General features: G+C 33.8%; 1 protein-coding gene across 5 annotated transcripts in view; it reads right to left on the minus strand.

The window, feature by feature from the left end:
- LOC105321818 (triple functional domain protein) overlaps nt 1-21,269 on the minus strand; it is a 77,688-nt gene that overhangs the window by 13,943 nt on the left and 42,476 nt on the right. For all 5 annotated transcript variants that reach the window (XM_066075052.1, XM_066075053.1, XM_066075054.1 and 2 more), the window contains 8 exons: nt 17,861-18,101; nt 16,570-16,627; nt 16,091-16,199; nt 5,394-5,573; nt 4,703-4,780; nt 2,104-2,222; nt 777-843; nt 202-305 (listed from right to left, as the gene is read on the minus strand). In XM_066075052.1, coding sequence (XP_065931124.1) covers nt 202-305; nt 777-843; nt 2,104-2,222; nt 4,703-4,780; nt 5,394-5,573; nt 16,091-16,199; nt 16,570-16,627; nt 17,861-18,101 — 956 coding nt within the window. The remainder of the gene's footprint in view (nt 1-201; nt 306-776; nt 844-2,103; nt 2,223-4,702; nt 4,781-5,393; nt 5,574-16,090; nt 16,200-16,569; nt 16,628-17,860; nt 18,102-21,269) is intronic.

A 21,269-nucleotide genomic window follows, 5' to 3' on the forward strand; every position in this document is an offset into this window, starting at 1 on the left:
TAACCATGATATGAAAATATACCGACTTATGGAGTGAAATGACTTATGATTCTCCCTTCCAAATGCAATAAAGTGTGTAATAAATGATGTCGTAATCAGACTGGGGTTTGAAATTTAAAGTTCTGGGTAAACATTGGGCACAAAAACTCAGTAAATATTGGTATCATGTGTTGCGTCATGTCAAATTTAATAACGCCTTACTCTTTGTGCCACTCGTAAATCTGGTGAATATTTCCAAACACTATTTTGTCCTTTCCTTCCATATCTGGTGGAATAGGGTTTTCTTTCATGTATTCCATGTAACCCTGAAATATATGCAATTAATTACGTAAACAACCAGCCCTCATACAATGAAAATGATTACATTTCATAACAGTCCTTACAATGTTAAATAATTTGGGGCTTCAAAATTTATTATGAAAATATGAATTTGTTTTCTATGATCTGAATTTCACAAACTTCTTTTTAATAGAGTTAACTGTCAAAGCATTTGTATTTGACCCTATATGAAAATATAATTTTTGTTGTTGTTGCATAAAATGTTGCCAAACAATATATCAATATACCCTTATTAAACAAAGCAAAATCATGGTAACTGCAATTCTTTTTCTCAAAAGTCCTAAAAATTAGTTAATGTATATGTATATAAATAGATACAATCTGTAGTTTAATTACTTTAAAAGTATATCACTTGCATGTATTTCCAGCACATGGTTTTCCCTACAGAAGAATAGAGAAAGCAGTTCAGTGAAATGTCTATTGGTATATCTACTTACATCAACAACCAGTCCCAGATCCTTAACATAATCATTTTCTGTTTCCAACAGTTCCTGCATCACAAACCTGTGTAAGAAATTAAACTCTGCATGATTAAAACTGCTGTTTAATTGATCTGTTACTTTAGTTAAGTGTCTTTTCATTCATAATATTGGAACTTCTTATTAGACAGATGCCCCCCCCCCCAAAAAAAAATAAATTAAGTTTTTGAAAGGTTTATAAAACATAAATGAAAAATTTCAGATAATTATTTACATCTAACTATGTTGTTCAGAATTCACAAAATGCTTGGGTGTTGGATAACAGTTAAAATTCAATTTCCATTTTTAAATTGAAAGAAAATAACTGAAGTAAATCTCAATTAACAGGCATCAACAAATGCAGACAGAGATAGAAGATTCATTAACATTCAAGTACGGGGGTGTTTCCACTCTTCCTTTTTGTTATGTAACAGTTCTAAATCCCCAATAGTGAGTTCACAGCTGTGTGGTTTATCTTCTATGTTTCAGTGATGAAATTACATAGAAAACTCAATCACATCATTTAACTGCTATTTCCTTCTTTTAATGTGGCAATTAAAATTTTTCAAAGTTAAGTATTATTGGCACTTCAACTGCAAGATCATACTGTTCAACATCACTTACTTAATCTATCTAACATGCTCCAAATGCATTCAATCAAGATGAACAAAGGATGAATTTATCAATCAATTGATCTGTTAAACTTTTTCCCAATTATGAAATTGTGGTTAAACCAGAAAAGGGAGCATATCTCAACAACCTTGTTTTTTGGGCATATAAACTGTCAGAAATATTCTGCATCATTTATTTCACATGATACCTCCATTTTGTGGAGGCGAAGATGCAAAGGCTCATTTCAATCTCAAAATGAAATAAGCATGAGAAGCGATAAATGCTAACCCCCATGTCAGACAGTATATCAATCCAGCATTGGAAGCACTTGTAGAAAACAACATTATATGTATATATAAAAACCTACTAAAATGATAAACATCAACCATAAAAAAAACCTTGAGGATGAGATTGGGGGTATTTTTTATTGCGTCTTATCTGCCCAATGTCTGCTGAGTCTGTTTTGATTTCTTGACAGAAAACATACAGTTTAAAAAAAACCCTGTATAGAGCATTCAATGAAAATGTAAAAAGTAAAGGTATCCTTCAATTTCATAAAAAAAAAAAAATTCAAATGTGGCGCTGTGACTATAATGAACATTTCCTATGGATATAGTCTTGTTTTGTGTATCATTTGTATATTGTATTTTATTCCCCATGGATTAATGGAATCTGATGGACTCTCCTCTCTTACCTCCGCTTGGTCACATTCTTTTCCCTCTCTGCCTCCTGATTGGTCTCACTCTCCACTTCCCCTCCCAGTTCTGAGGCACCCTGACCTGCGGTGTCCTCCTTGTCGCCATTATTAATGTCCTGTAATACAGTGTATATAGGTACATCTGGACTTGTTCAATAGCAATTAGACATGTTAGATTATTGCAAAAGGAGGTGTAAACTAAACAAATAAATTTCCATATGGTTTGATTGGTTCTGAGGAGCACACCGTTTCACATGTTACTTTTTTTCCAATTGTGTCTGTCATTTTAGAAACCATTATTTCTAACACCCCCCCTCCCCCCCCCCCCCCAAAAAAAAATGATTTTTAACAATGTAGCTGCACCATGTCACTTTCCACAGAGTTTATAATTACTCTACAGCTAACAGATTGTATTGTTTTTTATTTCTGAAAATTGTTTAATAACTGGTACTGAGTTCAATACATATATTCATTAAAACAGGTTAAGGATGCTGATGATCTGGAAAAAGTAATCATATAACAAACTCAAGTCTCATCAACTATACATTGATCCTTTGAACATTGAACTTTTACATAGAAATGTATCATAAGTTTTTTTCTTTATACTCATGCATGCACAAAACAGGGACTGAAAAAACTTGAGTAAAAAAATTGTGTGTCAGAATACGTCTATTACTCACAGACATTAAAAAGATTGAGAAAAACTAAATTTGCATCTAAAAAATGAAGATTCTGGTAATTTAAGTAGGTTTTTTTGCCTTTATAATTAAAAACATCTTATGCTTGGCTTTAGCAATTTATGCCAGTACTGGGTAAAAAAAGGCAGAAAATAAATGAAGAATACCATCGCCAATGCCTGTATTTTGCCTAATAACCACAGGGTTTGTTCTTATAGACAAATTAGAGGTAAGTGTTTCCCGAAGAGTCATTAATACATCATACTCATGGTCACTGTTAATAGAGGTATAGATAAAGTCAAGATGAAGACCAGCATTATTATGATTGACACGTATCTATTGTTGGCCAGGCTGTTGACAAAATAGTTGCCAATGATGGCTTAAGACAGCTATCAACAAAGTGTCATACAAACATCCTACTCATACCATTAACCCTTTGTTTCAAAAGTAATAACGAAGTTTTGATGGCTATATTGATAGTCATATGTCTGTTTAGTTACAGAATTTTTTTTCAACTTTGAATTATTTTCTCTCTTTTCTAGTTAAAGAAAAATTACATGTCTGACCTTTTGACAAAAGTTGGTCTTTCTAATGTATTAGATACAGCATGGATTGCAGTATCGTGTAGAAAAGCATGCAAGAAAATGAAGTGGTAAATGCCATACATCCCCCCAATTTGATCCCACCCTACATTCATCTCTCTCTCTCCACATCATGCCAGCATTGAACAGCATCAGGCACTTATATTGTTCAAAAGCACATGTACGCAAATACATGGCCAGGAATGAATGTCAACAATGTACAGTTGCCAGAAATACCGTCTTTTTTTCAGGAGCAAATTACCTCAAATTCCATTAGACATAATAGAGGGGTGATTAATAAATCTCCCTTTTAGCAAGCTGGGGAGAGAATAAAGGCATGTCGCTATTGTTCTGTTAGAAGTCTGTAGAAGGTCTGCAGAGGGTGACTGAGCAATTGATCAATAGGGCAAAATATTTTCACTGCTGTTTTTCCAAAAATTCTATCAGACACATGGATGTCTGCTATCTCAAAAACAAACATTGGCAGCTTCAAAACAATGTTTTGAAACCATTGTGAAGAATTCTCTCTTGTGAGTAAATACAGAAAGTGTGTCATATGTAATATGATCTAAAGTCACTTGAATGTCAAATAAAGGTCACTCAGACAATTACAATTTTTTCCCCTAATCCCCACTTTTGTTGAAATCATTTTGCAACACCAAAAAAAATACATAAAAAAAATAGAAATCTAGGCTATCTATTCCAAATATGATGCTATCAAAGTAATAGTTGCATTTACACATAATAAACATAGCATAAAGGTTAAATGAAATTTGTGTTCATGACAACGCCAGTCTAATAAAAAATACCATAAATTCTATTCATGATATAAGGTGGATTTCTTTCAGTAAAGTTTTTTTTCTTTTGATTTATTTCAAGAATGTTGATGATTGTATGCATATATATATAAACACAATTCCTATTCTTTTTTTCTTCTCTGAATTGTTAAATAGGTTAATAAATTCTTCAATATCATTTTCTTGTGGTGAAACAATGATATATGTAATATGTAAGATGTAAGAGTTCCATCATTTTTTCTTTTGTTCAAACCTATCTTTTGTTTATCAAAAAAGAACATTTAAATTCTATTAGGCAAAGGGCATAGAAATGATATTCCTTTTCAGTGAATAGGATGCTTTGAATTTGCACTCTTCATTTCATTTCAAAGATTACAATGGCACACAATGCTAAATCGTTTACTAATATGTAAAATTCTACTTTAAGGTGTTCAATAGCATAAAACTACCAATCACAGCAGATTTCTGCTGGAGTATCCCCAAAGACAGGACTGTTCTTCGGAGAATGGCAAACCAGAACCAGAATTGTAAGAAACCTTACCATGTCCTTGAACATTTTCTCCATGGTGGCAGACGATGCTGGTCCAATGGAAGCTGAGTTTCCCTCAGAAATTAGGGGCTGAAAAAATAAATATATTGACTGTATGACTGACTTTGGTTGCATTATAAATTACTTTATATGACCATTAAACCTAAGGAAAGAAAATAGTGACAAATATGTCACACAACTGTCACATGCAAGATTATTGCCTGTTAATGATTCAGTACAATAATTATAGTATGTGTACTCTACTACTTACAGCTTAATAAACAAATAAAAAATATTTTTTATTTAAGACATATATTTTACAGAATCTTTTTTACACTGCCTATGAAGAAAGAAAACTCTAATATGACTGAGGTACCTCAATTTTTGTGAACTAAAATTCATTTTAAAAATCATTAAATTTATATGTCAAAATATCACTACCAACAAATATATCAAATATTTGAAGTGCATGGCTGTTTCAGACATGATCAAATGGATCACAAAATCAATACAGATTCTGCGACATACCGGTACTAATATAACAAAAACATTGTTCAATATTGTTATCATAGTCATTTTTTTGACTTGCAATAAAATGCAGCAACAGATGTTGAAGTTCAACACTAACAAAAAAAAAAAAGGAAACAAATACACACGTAACAATAACTTGAATTAGCAATTAATGATAATAAATTTCACTCACAAGGGAATCAAATGGCTGCATAGGTGGAGGCATGGCAATCTCCTCAGTCTCATCTGGAGACCTATCCCCTTCTGCTTCCAAGGGGGACTCTGACATTACACTGGCCTTGAAAGGTAATGGTTTTGGAGCCTGGGTAGGGACTGCATTAGTAGCCGTTATCACTTCCTGTTCTCCTTGTTCCTAAAAATAATAAACTTTCTTATTTTTTTTCCTCACAAAATACCTAATCATAGAAGAACTAAAAACTAATTCTTTACATTTTCTAAGGACTAAGAACAAAATATATACATTTGTTATCAATTTGTGATTTAATTTTTACGTTTCAGTTCATTGATTGTTTTATCTTTAGCACAATGAATAATATATTTTGATCAAGACTAGATAAGAGAGACATGCTTAATCATAAGCATTGTTCCAAATCAATGTTTAAATAACATGAGATAAAAACACAATGAAAGATTCAATGAAAATTGGGTCTTTGGCCATAGCATCAGGAACACTTCATAGTTTAAACACATTCTGCTGGGCTTTGGGGGCCATAAAATGAGTTCAGTCCTATTGTCAAAGTCAGGCTAAAATCAAAAGTTAGCTAAACTCTGTTATATGGCCCCGAAGCCTGATATATGTTAAACAAATTCCAAAAGATTACACAACACTGGTTATTGAGCTGTGAAGCTATACATAAACAGATTAACCTAGAGTTAATGTGTTCTTACAACCAGGTTCTGTGTCTGCTTTGATGAATTAAATCCATTTATCACATAGTATTTACACCAAATAATTAATGACTCAATTACTTGCACATGTCACACTTGGGAGCAAGCTTCTACTTTATAGTTTTGAAATGTTTTTTATAATCTTTGACAACCAACTCCAGAGTGCTGTTTTGTGCTGGTTTTACGTTTATTTATTGACTAATATCAGGCAACAATCAATAATTATTGCTTATCTAAGCAACGAATATCAACTTATTTAAGTAGGACCTAGAATTTTATTTTGAAAGTATATCATCAATGGCAGAAAATGCAAACAAGACATTAATGTGATCATATATATCAGATCTTGGAGCACAAACCTCCTGGTAGGGTGCATGTAGTATACACTACACAAAGAACAAAATCATATTTGAGGTCTAAGATGATCTTATGATGAAGTTGTCAACAAACAAATTAGAGCTCAAGTGCCAAGATGGCAAGAAAGCCTATGTAGCCATAGCACTTTGAGACAGCAAAGTGCAAAAACTATCTAAAGGTCAAAATTTCAGTCCAGTTGGTTATCATATCCCACACAACTGTTTGAACTACCAAGACATGAACATCTTTATCAGTACATTGAATGGGGCAAACATTTCAAAATTCTCACGATTTTTGCTAGCTTTGAGAGTGTCATCCCCAAAGAGCAAATTAAATAATCATCAACTGTAAATAATACCTGTCAAAGAACTCTTTACTTCTTGCATATCAAGTCATGACAATTTATATCAAAACAGATTACTGTTACATAAATCAAGCTTCAATTTCCAAAATGAGAAACTGTAAAAATACCTACATTTGGTACAAAATTAATCTGGTACTTGGTGTTTGGTTTTCGCTGGCACGGGCACAGTAGATGAAGAATCTGAACAAGCACAGTGTTGTTCTCCATTATGGCTCTCCAGTAACCTCAACCATACAGATAATCACACCACCCTATAGTGAAATGCAACACCTTTTCTCCTGAATATCAATACTTTATTCCTGAATGCTTGTCTCCATGACAAACTGCCATCTATTCCCTTTATTAGACCAGATATACTTTGTCACCATTAAACATTTACAGTGCAGTCCAGCTCTACTTGAATCTGACATGCAAAATGGGTTGAGTGTATTACACAAGAGGTTCCCACTTCCTTCTTAGTGACTTAAGGGGGGTACACTAAAGAAGTGAACCACAGAGTTTAAACAACACTAGTTAAATAAAAAACATCACATACACGTGTACTAACACTGGTGTCAGAGTGCATAATATGCAAATCATTGTCTTAACGATATTATCCCAGAAACTTGACTTTGCACTGTGAGATTCATTAGTCCATCACCCGTCATTGTTTAATTAGCCATGTCCTTGTGACAACGACAATAGATAAAATCATGATCTAGCCAAGCTTTTAAATAGGTTAATGGCAGGAATTCCATATTTAGACTGGCCTTCACCATCCGACGGAGATAATTTAACAGTACCCGGTTTACAGCATTACAATGTCTCTAAATATACCTGACCCAAACGGGTTGCTGAGGTCCATTAAATTTTTCCAATACACATCACACACTCCATTAAAATCTTTCTTCCAGAATTCTGAGATTTCAAAATACTTCGTTTTTTCTGGGGGTTAGAAAATCACAAGTTTGGGTGGTACGTTACAGAGCATTGTTTTGTGTGATCTGACATCACTGTAACCTCGCAGGTATTTGATACGTTGAGCTGTCTGTAGTTTCTCACTGGCCTCTATTGATTAGTTTAGCTGTTTTCATACAATTCACTGTCTAAAAGAACTGTGACAAACCTGTTTGATTCCAACCCAGGTAGATATATAGACTACCATACAAAAAAACTCTACAATATATTACACAATATCAGACTCAGCAAGCTGGTGATAAGTTAATCTGAAAACACTGTTTTTCATACCAAATAGATCTATATCTTGATATTTTCTTAGTGTGGCATTTAAACAGACCAATTTCATGTATGACTTTAAATGAAATATAAATTGAATATGTAAGCACAAATATTCTCTTCAATAAATTTGGTTTTCATATCATTCACAAAAGGGTTTCAATTGTATGGGTGTAAGGTTTCTGTGTAACTTTCACAAGTATAATTTTTTCTACAAAACAACCCCCTTTTGAATATGCAAAAAAAACCCACAAAACTTTGCATCCTTCATAAAGACATGTTTAACGCCTGTCTTCCTTAGTGGATCTGACACAGGTTGAATATATATAAAGTACTATTGATGTTGCTTCAGGGTTTCTATGTTAAAACAAGTCTGTTTCTTTTGAAGTGGACTTCTTAGAGCCTTTTAAGACAGAACAAATACTACTCATAAAAGAATCCTACTTCCTTCAAATTTTTTTTTCAAGCCAATAACTACTTCAGGGTAGTATATATTTCTGCTTTCTGCTGTTAAAAAATATTTTTTCTCCCAAGCATTGAGTAAAAATAATGATTCACGGGCTCTAATAGAAGATTATCTTTTCTTTCAAGGATGGCTTGAGGTTTTTTTCGGGACTACACTGTGCTAAAGAGGATGTTTATGTTCCTGTGCGAGTGTACGTTTAGCATTTTTTTCTCTCTTAGAGCCAGCTTTGGTGATACACAGAAGTCATTTAACATTCACTTCCAAAGGTCAAACTGCACCTATGCTGTGCCAGTATTGCAGACAATGTCTTCAGAGTTCACAGCCGAAATGATCCTGATATAATTGCGACCATAACAACTTACATAAGTAATGATATTATTTACCTCTAGCTCTGACCAATTTATGTCAGATTGGTTTTACAATACGCCACCAGATATATGCAAGAAGGCACTAGGATGGATATCTAATAAAATTTCTCTGATTCTGCAGCATCCACAATGATGGTAATATTGCCATATACTGTGTATAATGTTTCAAAAATTTCCGCATTATCTGGTTAAGGTGATCAATAAACCTCATCATGTGATGCTTGTGTGCCACACAACTTGCATAATTTTCAGACAGTACTCCTATCGTCTCTCTTTACATTGGGGTGGTTGTGTGTGAATGGTGAGAAATGTAAACATCACTGATATACATGCACTTTCCAAACTTATTTCTAACATATGCATAATTTATCTGCTTCAGCTAATCTGAGATCAGTCGGTCTGTTAACCTTATGGTACTAAATGATGTGCAATTAAATCTTTCCTACATAATTCTTGCAAATTATCTTTCCACCTTTTGCTTTTTGGGCAATGTCTGTGGAATGTTTTGACATCAAAAACACTTCTGTAATATTGTTGATACCAGGTCTTGAACCTAAGCGCTTACTCAGACTTTCAAGTGCTCACAAAATAATTATGCCACAACCTTTTCAATTTAAAAACAGATAAACAAGGTAGTGTCTCTTATTAACTAATTGCTATCACCCTCCATTTCATGCTGAGGGCCACATAAGAAAAAAAAAATAATCTTCTTCTCTATATGACCAACCTCACACAACAATGAGGTTAACACAATTTTGATACTTAAAATTCCAAACTCGTGTGCACTCAGTTAGGCTTTGATTCACATGTTAAGAATTCCCTGGCAAAGAAAAAAACCATCACTATCTACTAATGGTATCCTCTAAAAAAAAAGGTCTGTTAAAGTACGAAGTCCATTAAGGTTACTAATTTTTAACGACATCTGAGGAAGACACTACGGAAATGGTGGGGAGTTTGTATCTCCTGTGTACTGTACCTACTGTAACAATAACTTGTAACAATAACTGAAAAAACCATACATGCTACAGTTGTGTACTGATCTTATCTTATATAAAAAAAAATCATATGTTATGGCTATTGCGCACTCACATCCCCCACTTGTAAAAATCCCCCCAAAATGTAAGAAATCTTTTAATATATCACTTAACGCTGGATCAAGCAAGGAGAAAGAAAAAAGATTAATCAAACTTTGATTCTTCAGAGAAAACCCTCCATTTCCTAGACCATACTCATTTTAACAGCAGGAACATAGCTCATGTTACTACAAGATGAAATCCACTTTGGCAGGTTGGCATAGATTTCTGTGTACACCTGCTATGACTTTCTCTCTTTCCAGTGAAGCTCTACGTTTCATGATGTCTGACTCTGGCACAAACACAACAATACAAAACAAAGGTTATTATGTTGTCCTGGTCATACCCTTGAATTCATTTAAAAGTACAGACTGCATAATTCTCTGGGGCATTGAAAAATTAAAACCAAAAATTGACAGAAACATTACAGTTTTTAATAGAGAAAATTCCTTGCATTAATTTGTTTATTCTTACATTTTGGCAAATTTGAAGCATACCAAACATTACTAATTCACTTCAACACAAGGTAATTTCTTAACCTACTCGAAAGAAGTTTTTTCTTCTTTTGCCTCAACCAGTTTTTGACAATTTTTCAGAGCGAAAAAATTTCTTGCTCCAGGAATGCGAAACAACCTGCATGTGCTAAGAGATCTTTGTTTTAAGTAGGGATGGTTTATTTCTAATGTCTGCCGATTTATTTTGCTCTCCTCATGATCTGACAGTTTTCCAATAAGTAAACAACTGCAATATATTTATCTTAGGTCTCTTATCTCTACCAATATTCTTTTGTAAATAACGTAAAAACTTCCAAGATGCCAAAAAAAGGAAAACAACAAAGTATCAATTTTTAAAACAAAAAACAAAATTTGACCAAACTGTGTAATGAGATGGGAAATTCTAAAATTGCCCCATTTGTCACAGAGGCAAAAATTCATTAGTCTTTGATCATATGCGATGATAGACAAGATATGAATTATCCATCAGGTTTCTTCTGGTTCAATGTCAGATCAACAGAGCAGTACCAGTGGTCCCTAATGACTTCAAACTTTATAGATTTTACACAAGAGGGAAAGAGAGAAATGGAGAGAGGAGATGGAGAGGCCTCTTTCTTAATGCCGTCAGCCTCTCCGAGTCGCTTCCATTAATAACATGCCTGTACATTGTATATACAAGGACACACATGAAGGCTTGACCAGATAAATCAGCTCTGGTGTCTCTACATCTATTGATCTGGCGTTTTCCTTTTGACACTGATTGTCCCTATTCAAGAGATGGAAACATATTGATTTCTGAGTGTGTTTTTTAAGTTTATGTTCTATTCTAATGAGTGCTATTCCTAAGGATAAGCATTGATTTTAATTTTTGGTTGAGGGTGAAGGGTAATAAACATCCCAATATTTTCTGTCCTAGGAAACTTTTCAAAAATCACTCACCTCTTCACTATAGAACATGGAGGTGGGCAGTCCTTCCTCTGTTAGGGAACCCCTCCGGGATGGGCTTTGAGAGGAAACGTCCTGGCCCATCTCACGAGAGAGAGAGAAAACAAGAGTCTCACAAAACTAATCTGTGGCCACCACAAGGCTGCCCATTCAAATGGTATAGATAGATATCCCAAGAAGCTTGCTACATGTAACTGTCAGAGTGAAGCTCACATTCACTAAGGTCTGTTTCTGTATTGATTGTCTTATCCCAGGACTTGTATAGTCTGCTTCTCTCTGTCTCCCACAATACAGATCACAGCATTATAACGTAGCACTTCAGCAGCAGCAATAGCAGCAGCAGAATCAAGCAGCGATTCAAGGGGATTACTTCAATGCAACTACTTAGTGATTAGCTCAAGATATAACACCAGGCAGAGCAGATAATACTAAGCTTGCCAAAATAATTAGTACTTGTCATAATGTACACACTCCTAATTTATTCACTTTCAACTCACAGCTCTGCTGCTTTTATTTGTTTACATTTGCAGCACATACACATCTCTTAATATTTCATCTCCTCCAACCTTGAGTATGCAGATTATCAATTCCAGATAAAGCAATCACTTGGGAGCAAAAAAAAGTAAGCACCAGTTTCCTCTGGGGAAAATGTAAACATCAAAATTTATTTCAAGGTCCTGGTAATATTGTTTTATACTGGTACTCTGAATCTAAAAGTCAGATGGATTTCATCCAATGAATTTTTAAAAAAATCCCAGCATAACCACATCATGAAAGACCCATTGAAAGAGTCAATTCAGAAGTGCACGTTTTATCAGAATTGAGACATTTTTCTTCAACCTGTCACAATTCCTTTGTACATACAAAGATCCGGAGAATGAGTAATGTCAAGAGAAAAAAGTAGAATGCACCAGAGCTGAGGTTTTCATCCTTTAATACTTCCAATGGCTTTGTACTATGTCTACCACCTACCTCCTTGCCATTTTTCGTTACTCTGAAGAAAATCTGTCATTTCTTACAAAACTGCTTATCACAAGGGTTTTAACCATGTGAGAATGATATCTGAGCAAAAATAAAAACATCTTGACCTACCAACTTTTGTTCATTCTTCAAAGAAAATTTAGAGATGAAAAATAGGGGAAGAAGAAGAGGAAAAAATTGGCAATTAATACCGTGAGAGGAACGACGCAGGAAGATATAAAACAGTTGTAATGACAAGGGAGGTAGATAAGATGATGCAGCTGAGGAGCTTGATGAAGAAGGCCTGGATTCCCTCAAACTTTAACAGTACAATTCCACGCCTCTCTACCACGCCGACAACAAAAAACACAGTACAGGTACAAAAACATTGACTTTATCATTAAAGTGATTAATGCTTGTTGGTTAGCATCTTCATCTTCAGAAATTCTGTTTTCAAATTCACCTCAAATTATTAGAGATATATATAGGTAAAAAAAAAATCAATTTATGAAATGGAAGGATAAACACACAGCCGCTACATCAGTATCACATCATGTCAGACATTTTATAAAGTTATCAATTCAGTATATAAATGGAAGTCAGAAACATCTGGCCGTAGCTTATATTGATAGCTGTCACAAAACCTCCTGAGAGCACGATCTCATGACTGTAATAATTACAGGCAAATATCATGGTCTTCTTCAGGCAGAACAATATTTACAGGTCTCTCCATCATAATTAGTTCACAGGTTAAAATATGTGCATGTCAAACCAGCATACATTCAGCTCTATAATATTGATTTTCAAAAAATGTGATAATCTAGGTATTAAAATAGACTAATTCTGTATGTACTGGTACATTTTAACACAATCTCGAAATCATCTAGGTATTGTTGGGCAATATACTACATAAATGTAAATGCAAGTCATATATCCTTGTATTACATTATTTTTTGCATTCAATGGAGGGTCCTATTTTCTAGTTTAAATTAAAAATTAATCTAAATGCTATCAGATGAGTAGCTATTGGTAGTTTGCTGATAACCAGTGATATTTTATGCAGGCAGAAGTCCCAGATATATATGCTGGGCCTGATTGACTTAATGACCCGTGACATTTCCCCTAATCATATTTTGATAGAGATAAATAACACAGGTCCAGGAAATGCTGTGAATGAAATGAGTGATGTTAACCAGTCAAAATCTCACTGACGTTATCTTAATTTTTAAATTTGCTACTCACAACTTTGGTGTAAGGTTTACTGTCATATCTGTAATCATCTTCTTTCACTATACAAGTGCACATGCGAAAGACCGAGATCTTCTTCTTAACTTTTTGATGCTTCCCTACATCCATTGGCGCTGATTTTTCTTTGAGTTTCAAAGACAACACTGTTTCAGTAGATGAAACACTGATATAAGTCTGCTTCCTAGGCCTGTCTGCAGTCCCAGAAGTTTGAAGTACTTACTTCAGTAATTATATTTAACAAGGACTTCCTTCTCCAAAATGTTGGGTTTTTTCTCTGCTGGTGTACTGTTTCTGAGACTTAGTGTCAGTTTTCAGCATTTTGTTCTCACAGCAATGTTAACATATATTATACCACAAAGCACGTTCATCCCTCAAAGGAAGTTATTACAAAACTCATTGTACTGGCCACAAAAGGACAACAAAACTGAGCGAGTACTCACATTTTGTACACATCCATGCAGTAACGACCACTAAGTGTTCCCAATCTTTAAAGATCATGTATTAATCCAATTAAACCAGATCAAGACTTACATAAACACATGTGATTGTCCAATTCACTTGTGTGCCCTTTTATTACAAATGTAGACAGCAGATGAATGCACCATTTTCCACGCTTGATCGACTCGATCAAACAGTATCAAGTAATGACTGATACAGGTCAACCACTCAGAAAGTCACTAATCTGATTAGATATGGGAGTAAAAAAATCTCACTATTTTGTTTTAAAGCTTTACAAGGTTCAATATGCAGCCGTTTCAGTACATCAAAGCTCACATGTTGTTAAACTTCCCCTCCAAAGTTTGTTTTTGCTGAAGATTACAGCACGATAAGGCAATAGAGGGTCATCATTTAGGTATATGCCATCAGAAATATCTCAAATCCTGCTGAGACTGGCACCAATTAAAATCACTGACCACTGGTAATATCAGTCTGCCACACATGGTCGGGATTTAAGGACTTGAATGATAGTTAATCTGATGTCAGAGAGGTTCTCATCCCTGTGCATCTAACAGCTGTTGCATGTGTGTGTTTAAGCCAGTACACAACCCAGAAAAACTGGTCCTTACAGCTGATATACAGGGGTGACCAACAACTTGAACATTGCTAGGCAAGACTCCCTATTAGTGACAAGGTATCGGCTCATCCTCCTCCAAAAGTACCTGCCCATGTCACCTCTCTAAGAGGTTGCTACGATGATGTCCTCTCATTATTACATTGTCCTCGATCCAATGAAAGGTCATTCAAATAGAATGATATCCCATATGATAAGATTGAGGGGGAGATTAAGGGTTGTTAACCCAGACATGTCTTTGTCATGTCATTGGACCCTAGACATTACTGGGCATCAAACCCTGCTTGCTAATTAACCGTCCACTTGTATGGGAAAGAAATTATATAAGTATATATTAGTAAGTACTCAATGTTGTATTTTATTGCTAGAGTCCATTTCCTGTGCCCCTCAAAATAAACATACATTGTACATGTACTTATGAATTCAGTAGAAATAAAATTTGCTTTAGATGCTAATTGATAAGGCATCCACCAGAGATAATTCTACAGCATAAAGATAATGATTGCTTTGAGATGTCAACCTATAATTACCAACAGGTTTTTGCAGACCATCATACTCTTTGCATTTTTGTGAATCATATAGCTACATTTTAAGATTGTTGTGTATGAAATAATCATCATTAGACATTGGATAAGGATTAATTACATCATAAGTTACTAGATCTTCAGTTTACCAATACATGTACAACTGTAGAAGGAAATATTTTTATTACCTGAGTTATATCAAGTACACATACATATGGCATTTATTCATCGTGCTGTTGTATTACAATGCATCTATATTTCTATTAAGAGATGTGTAAGTTTTATTTTTCCATCTTTGTTGGGAACCAATTACACTATTGCTTCATCCTATAATTAACTCCTGCTTGTATGAAAACATGTGTTGCTTCTTGAAATTTTTTGGTCAGAAACATGACTTTCTTATGCAATACATGGCCTCTCACAAGTCTTTGTTTTATATGGATTATTTTTTTTTCTAACTAGGATTGACAATGAGGATGAAACAGCACCTCTGGAGGAGTAAGTACCTCTGTGGGGTGAAAGGAACAACAACCTAACAAATGGCCTGTCATTACTCAGACATCAAACACACAGCCAAACTCTTCTTGTGCTGGGTGTTTTTGAACTTCAAGAAAATAAATTTTCAGCATGACTATTTTGGCTATATCTGCCATGATGCCAATTTGTGCGGTATACTACTGACAGGAACAATGCCTGCACAATAATCACTCCTTGTTGAGGGGAAAGACACAGGAGAGAAAATTGGCAACCTCCCACCTCAAGATTCTAACATTAGCATCTCAATGAATTCTCTCAGACACAACACGCTTATCTCCCTTTGCACTAACAATTGTTTTGCAGTGTAGGAGTTACCCTCTCCTTGCGGCCAATGACAACAGAAATAATGATGACTTACCAGTCTCCTATGCAGCACTGGTTTTATTGGTAGCCTTGGTTTGTTTTCTGACAGGAGTGGGCCTGGTAGCTTGCTCTGACTCACTCGTTTAGGAGCTGTCAACCATTTTCTATCAACAAAGTATAAACAGTCAAAATCAGATAAAGAAAATCTCATAATAAGTTATTTTCTGACACAATGTATAATTTATTTTTAATTTAATGACACTGCAGGTTCCAAAAATAACTCTACAAATTCTAAAAATAAATGATTTCAGTAAATAGATATTTCTGAGTGCAATGAGAAAGGATCTAGACAGTATGAACAGATTTTAGGCTGAGATTTATTTAACACATACTTCTTCTGGATAACTAAAATCTGATTAGACAGACAAACATGTTCAATGCTTCCTAAGCCTTTTACAGATGTTTATCTGAAGAAAAATGACCAGATACATGAACACACTATTTATTACAGCCAATCAATATCCAAGGACTCACTTAAAGCTGGCTGCTCTTCTCTTTGGAACAGGGGAGGCGCTGGTGGATCCTTCAGTATCTGTAATACAACAGGAATTTCATATGGCCCATTAAAAACAGCAGCCATACTTAATATGCAATCATGCACTGTAGTTTATCAGAAGACGGAAATAAAACTCATACCTTACGCAACATGACACAAATCCCTACATTAATAACTTAATAAACAACAAAGTCTTCAGTTCTTAACATCTGTGGTTCCTTACACATTTTTTCTTATTCAATACAGCAAAGAATGTGTGAATGACAGTTATGAATGCAAATCAATATGAAGTAAATCAATATAAAGTCAGTTATCTTTCACATGAGGTTTAAAGCAAAATGAGGTTGTAGTTATGTTAAAAAAATGTGAATATACCCAACGAATGAAGTAAATCATAATTTGTTTTAAAGGAGATTAATATCAGTAATTCATCATCAACAACAGTTTTGAAAAGGATAGACTTTAACAAAAATTTCTATTTTCAAAACTTGTTTCCAACTTTATTTGAAAAACTGGAAGACATATCAAACAATGTGCCTGGGATTAAAACACAGTCATTTCCTGACATATATCTCTAGACTTATCAATTCAATCACCAAGCACATCTATTTCACCTAAGTATATATCTGTACAAAATAATTTAAAACAAATCTTAGCTTTCTAAATTGATAAATGGTTTTGCAATTTACAAATAGTGTGACCTTAATTTGTAGACAAGATAACCTGCTCATAAAAACTAGGTATATATAAAGCTAACTCGGTGTCAATAAGCTTCCTATATTAATCACAATATCCCTAGTTTACATTGTATTCTTACAAGATAAACAACTGTTTAATTAATCAGCTTACTGACATTGGTTATTGGACTACAATATCAATAGGGTCTTACAGATAATTTCCTATACATGCATGCAACCAAAAGACATTTCCTTTTACCATAAGAGCATATTTATTTCAAATCATAAAACTGGCGATTACTGTTTCTTATTTTACACAAATACTTATTTCCTCGATTCAACCATTTTGCATCAAATCGCAAGAATATAAAATTGAGAACATCAAATTTTTATCATGGTTTCATTTAGTTTGCATCTTTCCAAAAAACAAAAGTGAGATTTAAAATTCGCGAGATGTGCATCTCACGATTCTACACAGGTATTAATTCCTATTTTTTAATTAGGATTCTACAGTATGCATTGTTTTGGTTTACAATGGAAAAGTTCTACACATTCATAATGTCCATTAATATGGAAGATTCTCTTAATATACCTTCATCTCCCATACTGTCTCGGTTTCCATGTTGTTTCAATGCAGGAATCGGTTTGAGGGATGAAATGGGGACCAGTCCCTCTGCTGGTTCTCCATCTTCCATATTGAGCACTCGAACAAGGCACCAGTTGGGTTCTCCTTTTGGTGCCGGGTCCAGGATTTCCACATGCTGACCTTTAGATACAGTGACCTCTGAGTTGTTGCCAGCGGAGTAGTCTTCAAGCACTATAGTGATATCACCCTGGAAAAGAGCACACATTCAATCAGTCATAAATGTTGAAGAATTCTGATCATTCTTTTAAAAATTTTGGTTCTTTACAAGAAATGCAATTGTTAATCAGTTTCATTAAACTTTAAAAGTTTAAATGTATATCTGAACTCTGCAAGTTTGTAACTACTTCATCAATTTACATTAAATTTTTGTTGGCTTATTGAAGAGTTTTGGTTTATAATATATTGTTCTACATAAAAGCTATCATTCATACAGAAATGTTGCCATTTCAGGGTCAAGAGTAAATTCTTTATGGCAACTTAGAAAAGAAAATATATCAGCAAAATCTAATGCATCCTCGAAATACACACACATTTTTATATTTTTTATTTTTTGCCTTAAAAAAAAATTGTGAAGTTTTGAATATCATAAAAAATAAATGGTTCCCATTCCACATTTCCCCTTTATCAGTGCTAAATGAATGATGAAATATGGACCAAAAAATTGTCACTGAGACTAACATACTCTGTTAATCAAAAATTCATTGAAATAAGACAGTCATATATTTTACAGAAATAATTCATATGGTTGAAAAGTTTCTCTAGAGAAGTGATTATGTAACTGTTCACACAATCTGCCAGCTCTCTCTGAAATGTGTGTGCTTCTGTGAGCCCACTTCTACTTTAAATCTTACAGACATCTGGCAGTTATCTATTTTTGGTCACTGTAATTAGCAATAACAAAGACTCTATGTTTCAAGTAACCAAAATTATAATCTATTCCTAGGCATGAAATTTATCTAAAATCTAAATGCATATAATACATTCAGGTATCTAATTGAAAAAAGATTAGCCGAAAAATATTTACGTAAGTTATATACTATCTAATTCTATTGGTTATTTATATTGGCATTGAAGTGTTCTATGTGCAAGAACAAGTCAGTTGTTCAATAATAATCTCACATTAATGGATCACGAGCCTTCGTTGTGAACACACTCATAACAACCTCATACAATCAATCGCAATCAATCTGCTAGATGATTGATCTCACACTGAACTCCCATGTATTCACCATCATCTGAAGTGATACAATGAACCAACACAATCTTTTCTCTTACTCAATACTCTTAAAAATAGACACTCCAAACGTCTTTCTACAGCATTACTCAACAATTCTGCAATTAGATCACTCGCTTTTTACAAGAGAAGTTGATATTACAAAATCTGCAATTACATTGGTAGCTTTCACTGCTGAAGTGGATTTTACATAGCCTTAATTTCTTAACACATGTGCTTAGATTAGAGTTTTTGTTACATTAATAGTATCAGTTGAAAGTTTTATTTTATGTGAAAAAAATCAAATACATCTAGTTAACATTTCCAATTAAAAATGTATTACAGTGGAGCCTCAGATATCCGGACGCCAGATATCCGGACGCTTCACTTTCCGGTCGATTTTTATTGGGAACGGAATTTTTACACAATAATTTGTCTCGTTTATCCGGAATTCCGCGTTCCGGATCCGGACGGTCAAATTTTACCACATATTACAGTTTTCCTTTAAATTTTACCTCATTTAACCGGACGGTCACATTTAAGTGTTCGGGGGCACAGAAGTTTTTCATGCGCAAGTGCAAATTGGTGTAAAAACAACTGACACTGGTTGTTGGTTTTAAACAATGCCTTCGTCCGGTAATCGGGGTCACCTGTGTCACGCTATGTACTCGCCCGAGGATATTACGATAACCATGGATGCGACATGTTTATTTGTCGCCATTTAACTTATGAACTGTTATTGTTTGATTAAAATGTCATGAAAATTGTTTAATTTGTGTTTAAAAAAGTCATCTATTGATTGAATTAAAATTCTGTTAATCGTAGTGTGATTAGATCGTTCGTACGCCTATTCATTTTAAAACGTAATTGAAATGAAATATTTGATAATTTGAGTTCTGTTTACGATAGTTATTAAGACCGCTTGGGATGTTCAGGGTATCGACATTAATTTTATAGCGTGTGTTCAATTAACAGTGTAATAATAATTTATGCCAAACATGGCGTGGATGAGTGTTTACGCTACTTGTAAATATCGCTTGGGTGCAATTAACTCTATAGAAAGATGGATACGTAAAATTAGCTTGGGTAAGTTCTGTCAATGAAAAAATAGCTTGGATAATTATCAATAAGGGAATATATACAGATTTTCACCCATTTTCAATCATCAAATGTTGAGCAGCTTCAAACATGTCAACACCACCGGCCAAGAGAGCGAGAGTTGCGATCACCGCTACCTTGAAGAAAACGATTTGTCAGCGTAAAGTGGAACACCGACTTTCTTTGTTATGCGAATGTAATTAAATTATCGGTTTAATACAGTGATTGTTATGTTCATGTACATGTGTTGCCTTGAAGAATGTAGTGCTTGGTTTCCTGTGGAAAAAACATACCTTAAATAATGTTTTTAACAATATTTTGTTTTGTTAATTTAAAAAAAATCTAAACTTTTTTTGTTGTGCTTATGGCTATCAAAATAAAATATTTAAATGTATAATCAATTTATGAATTATGTTTTCATAAATATTAAAGGAAAATATCACAATTCAGATATCCGGACGCTTCACCTATCCGGACGATTTGGCCTGGGGACAAAAGTGTCCGGATAAGTGAGGCTCCACTGTATTTAAATTTTATAAAATCTGTGCATTTATTTATTAGATGCAGTAAATTGTCTTAAAAAGTTATGGTAAATGAAAAAACTTTCATAAACTTAACTAAACTGTTACATTAATGAAAATTTCAATTTTTGACAAAGGCTCAAATAATATTAAGTAAGTCTATCTCTATCCACATCAATAAATTTAAACATATAAATACTAAAAATTTAAATGGATTTTATTGTCATTTTTCTAGATCTAGATTACAAAAAAAGAAAATTGGAAAATATATTAAGATATCCAATTCATTCAAAATTTTAAGTTAAAATATTGGAATTTCTTTTCATTAAATCATAGTTTTGAATGTTTATGTATGGTAAGCAAATATAAATTGCACAGATGTGATTGCTTCTTTGATGACAAACACAACATCCTTTGAAATCTTATTATTTCAAAACCTCTTAAAATCTTTAAAACAGAAGAAAACCTTTTTATATTCTTCCGTTGACTCCCTCATGTAATAAACTGACCTTTTTCATCTTGG

This window comes from Magallana gigas, chromosome 2 (genome assembly GCF_963853765.1).
Source record: "Magallana gigas chromosome 2, xbMagGiga1.1, whole genome shotgun sequence".
Classification (NCBI taxonomy): Eukaryota; Metazoa; Mollusca; class Bivalvia; order Ostreida; family Ostreidae; genus Magallana; species Magallana gigas.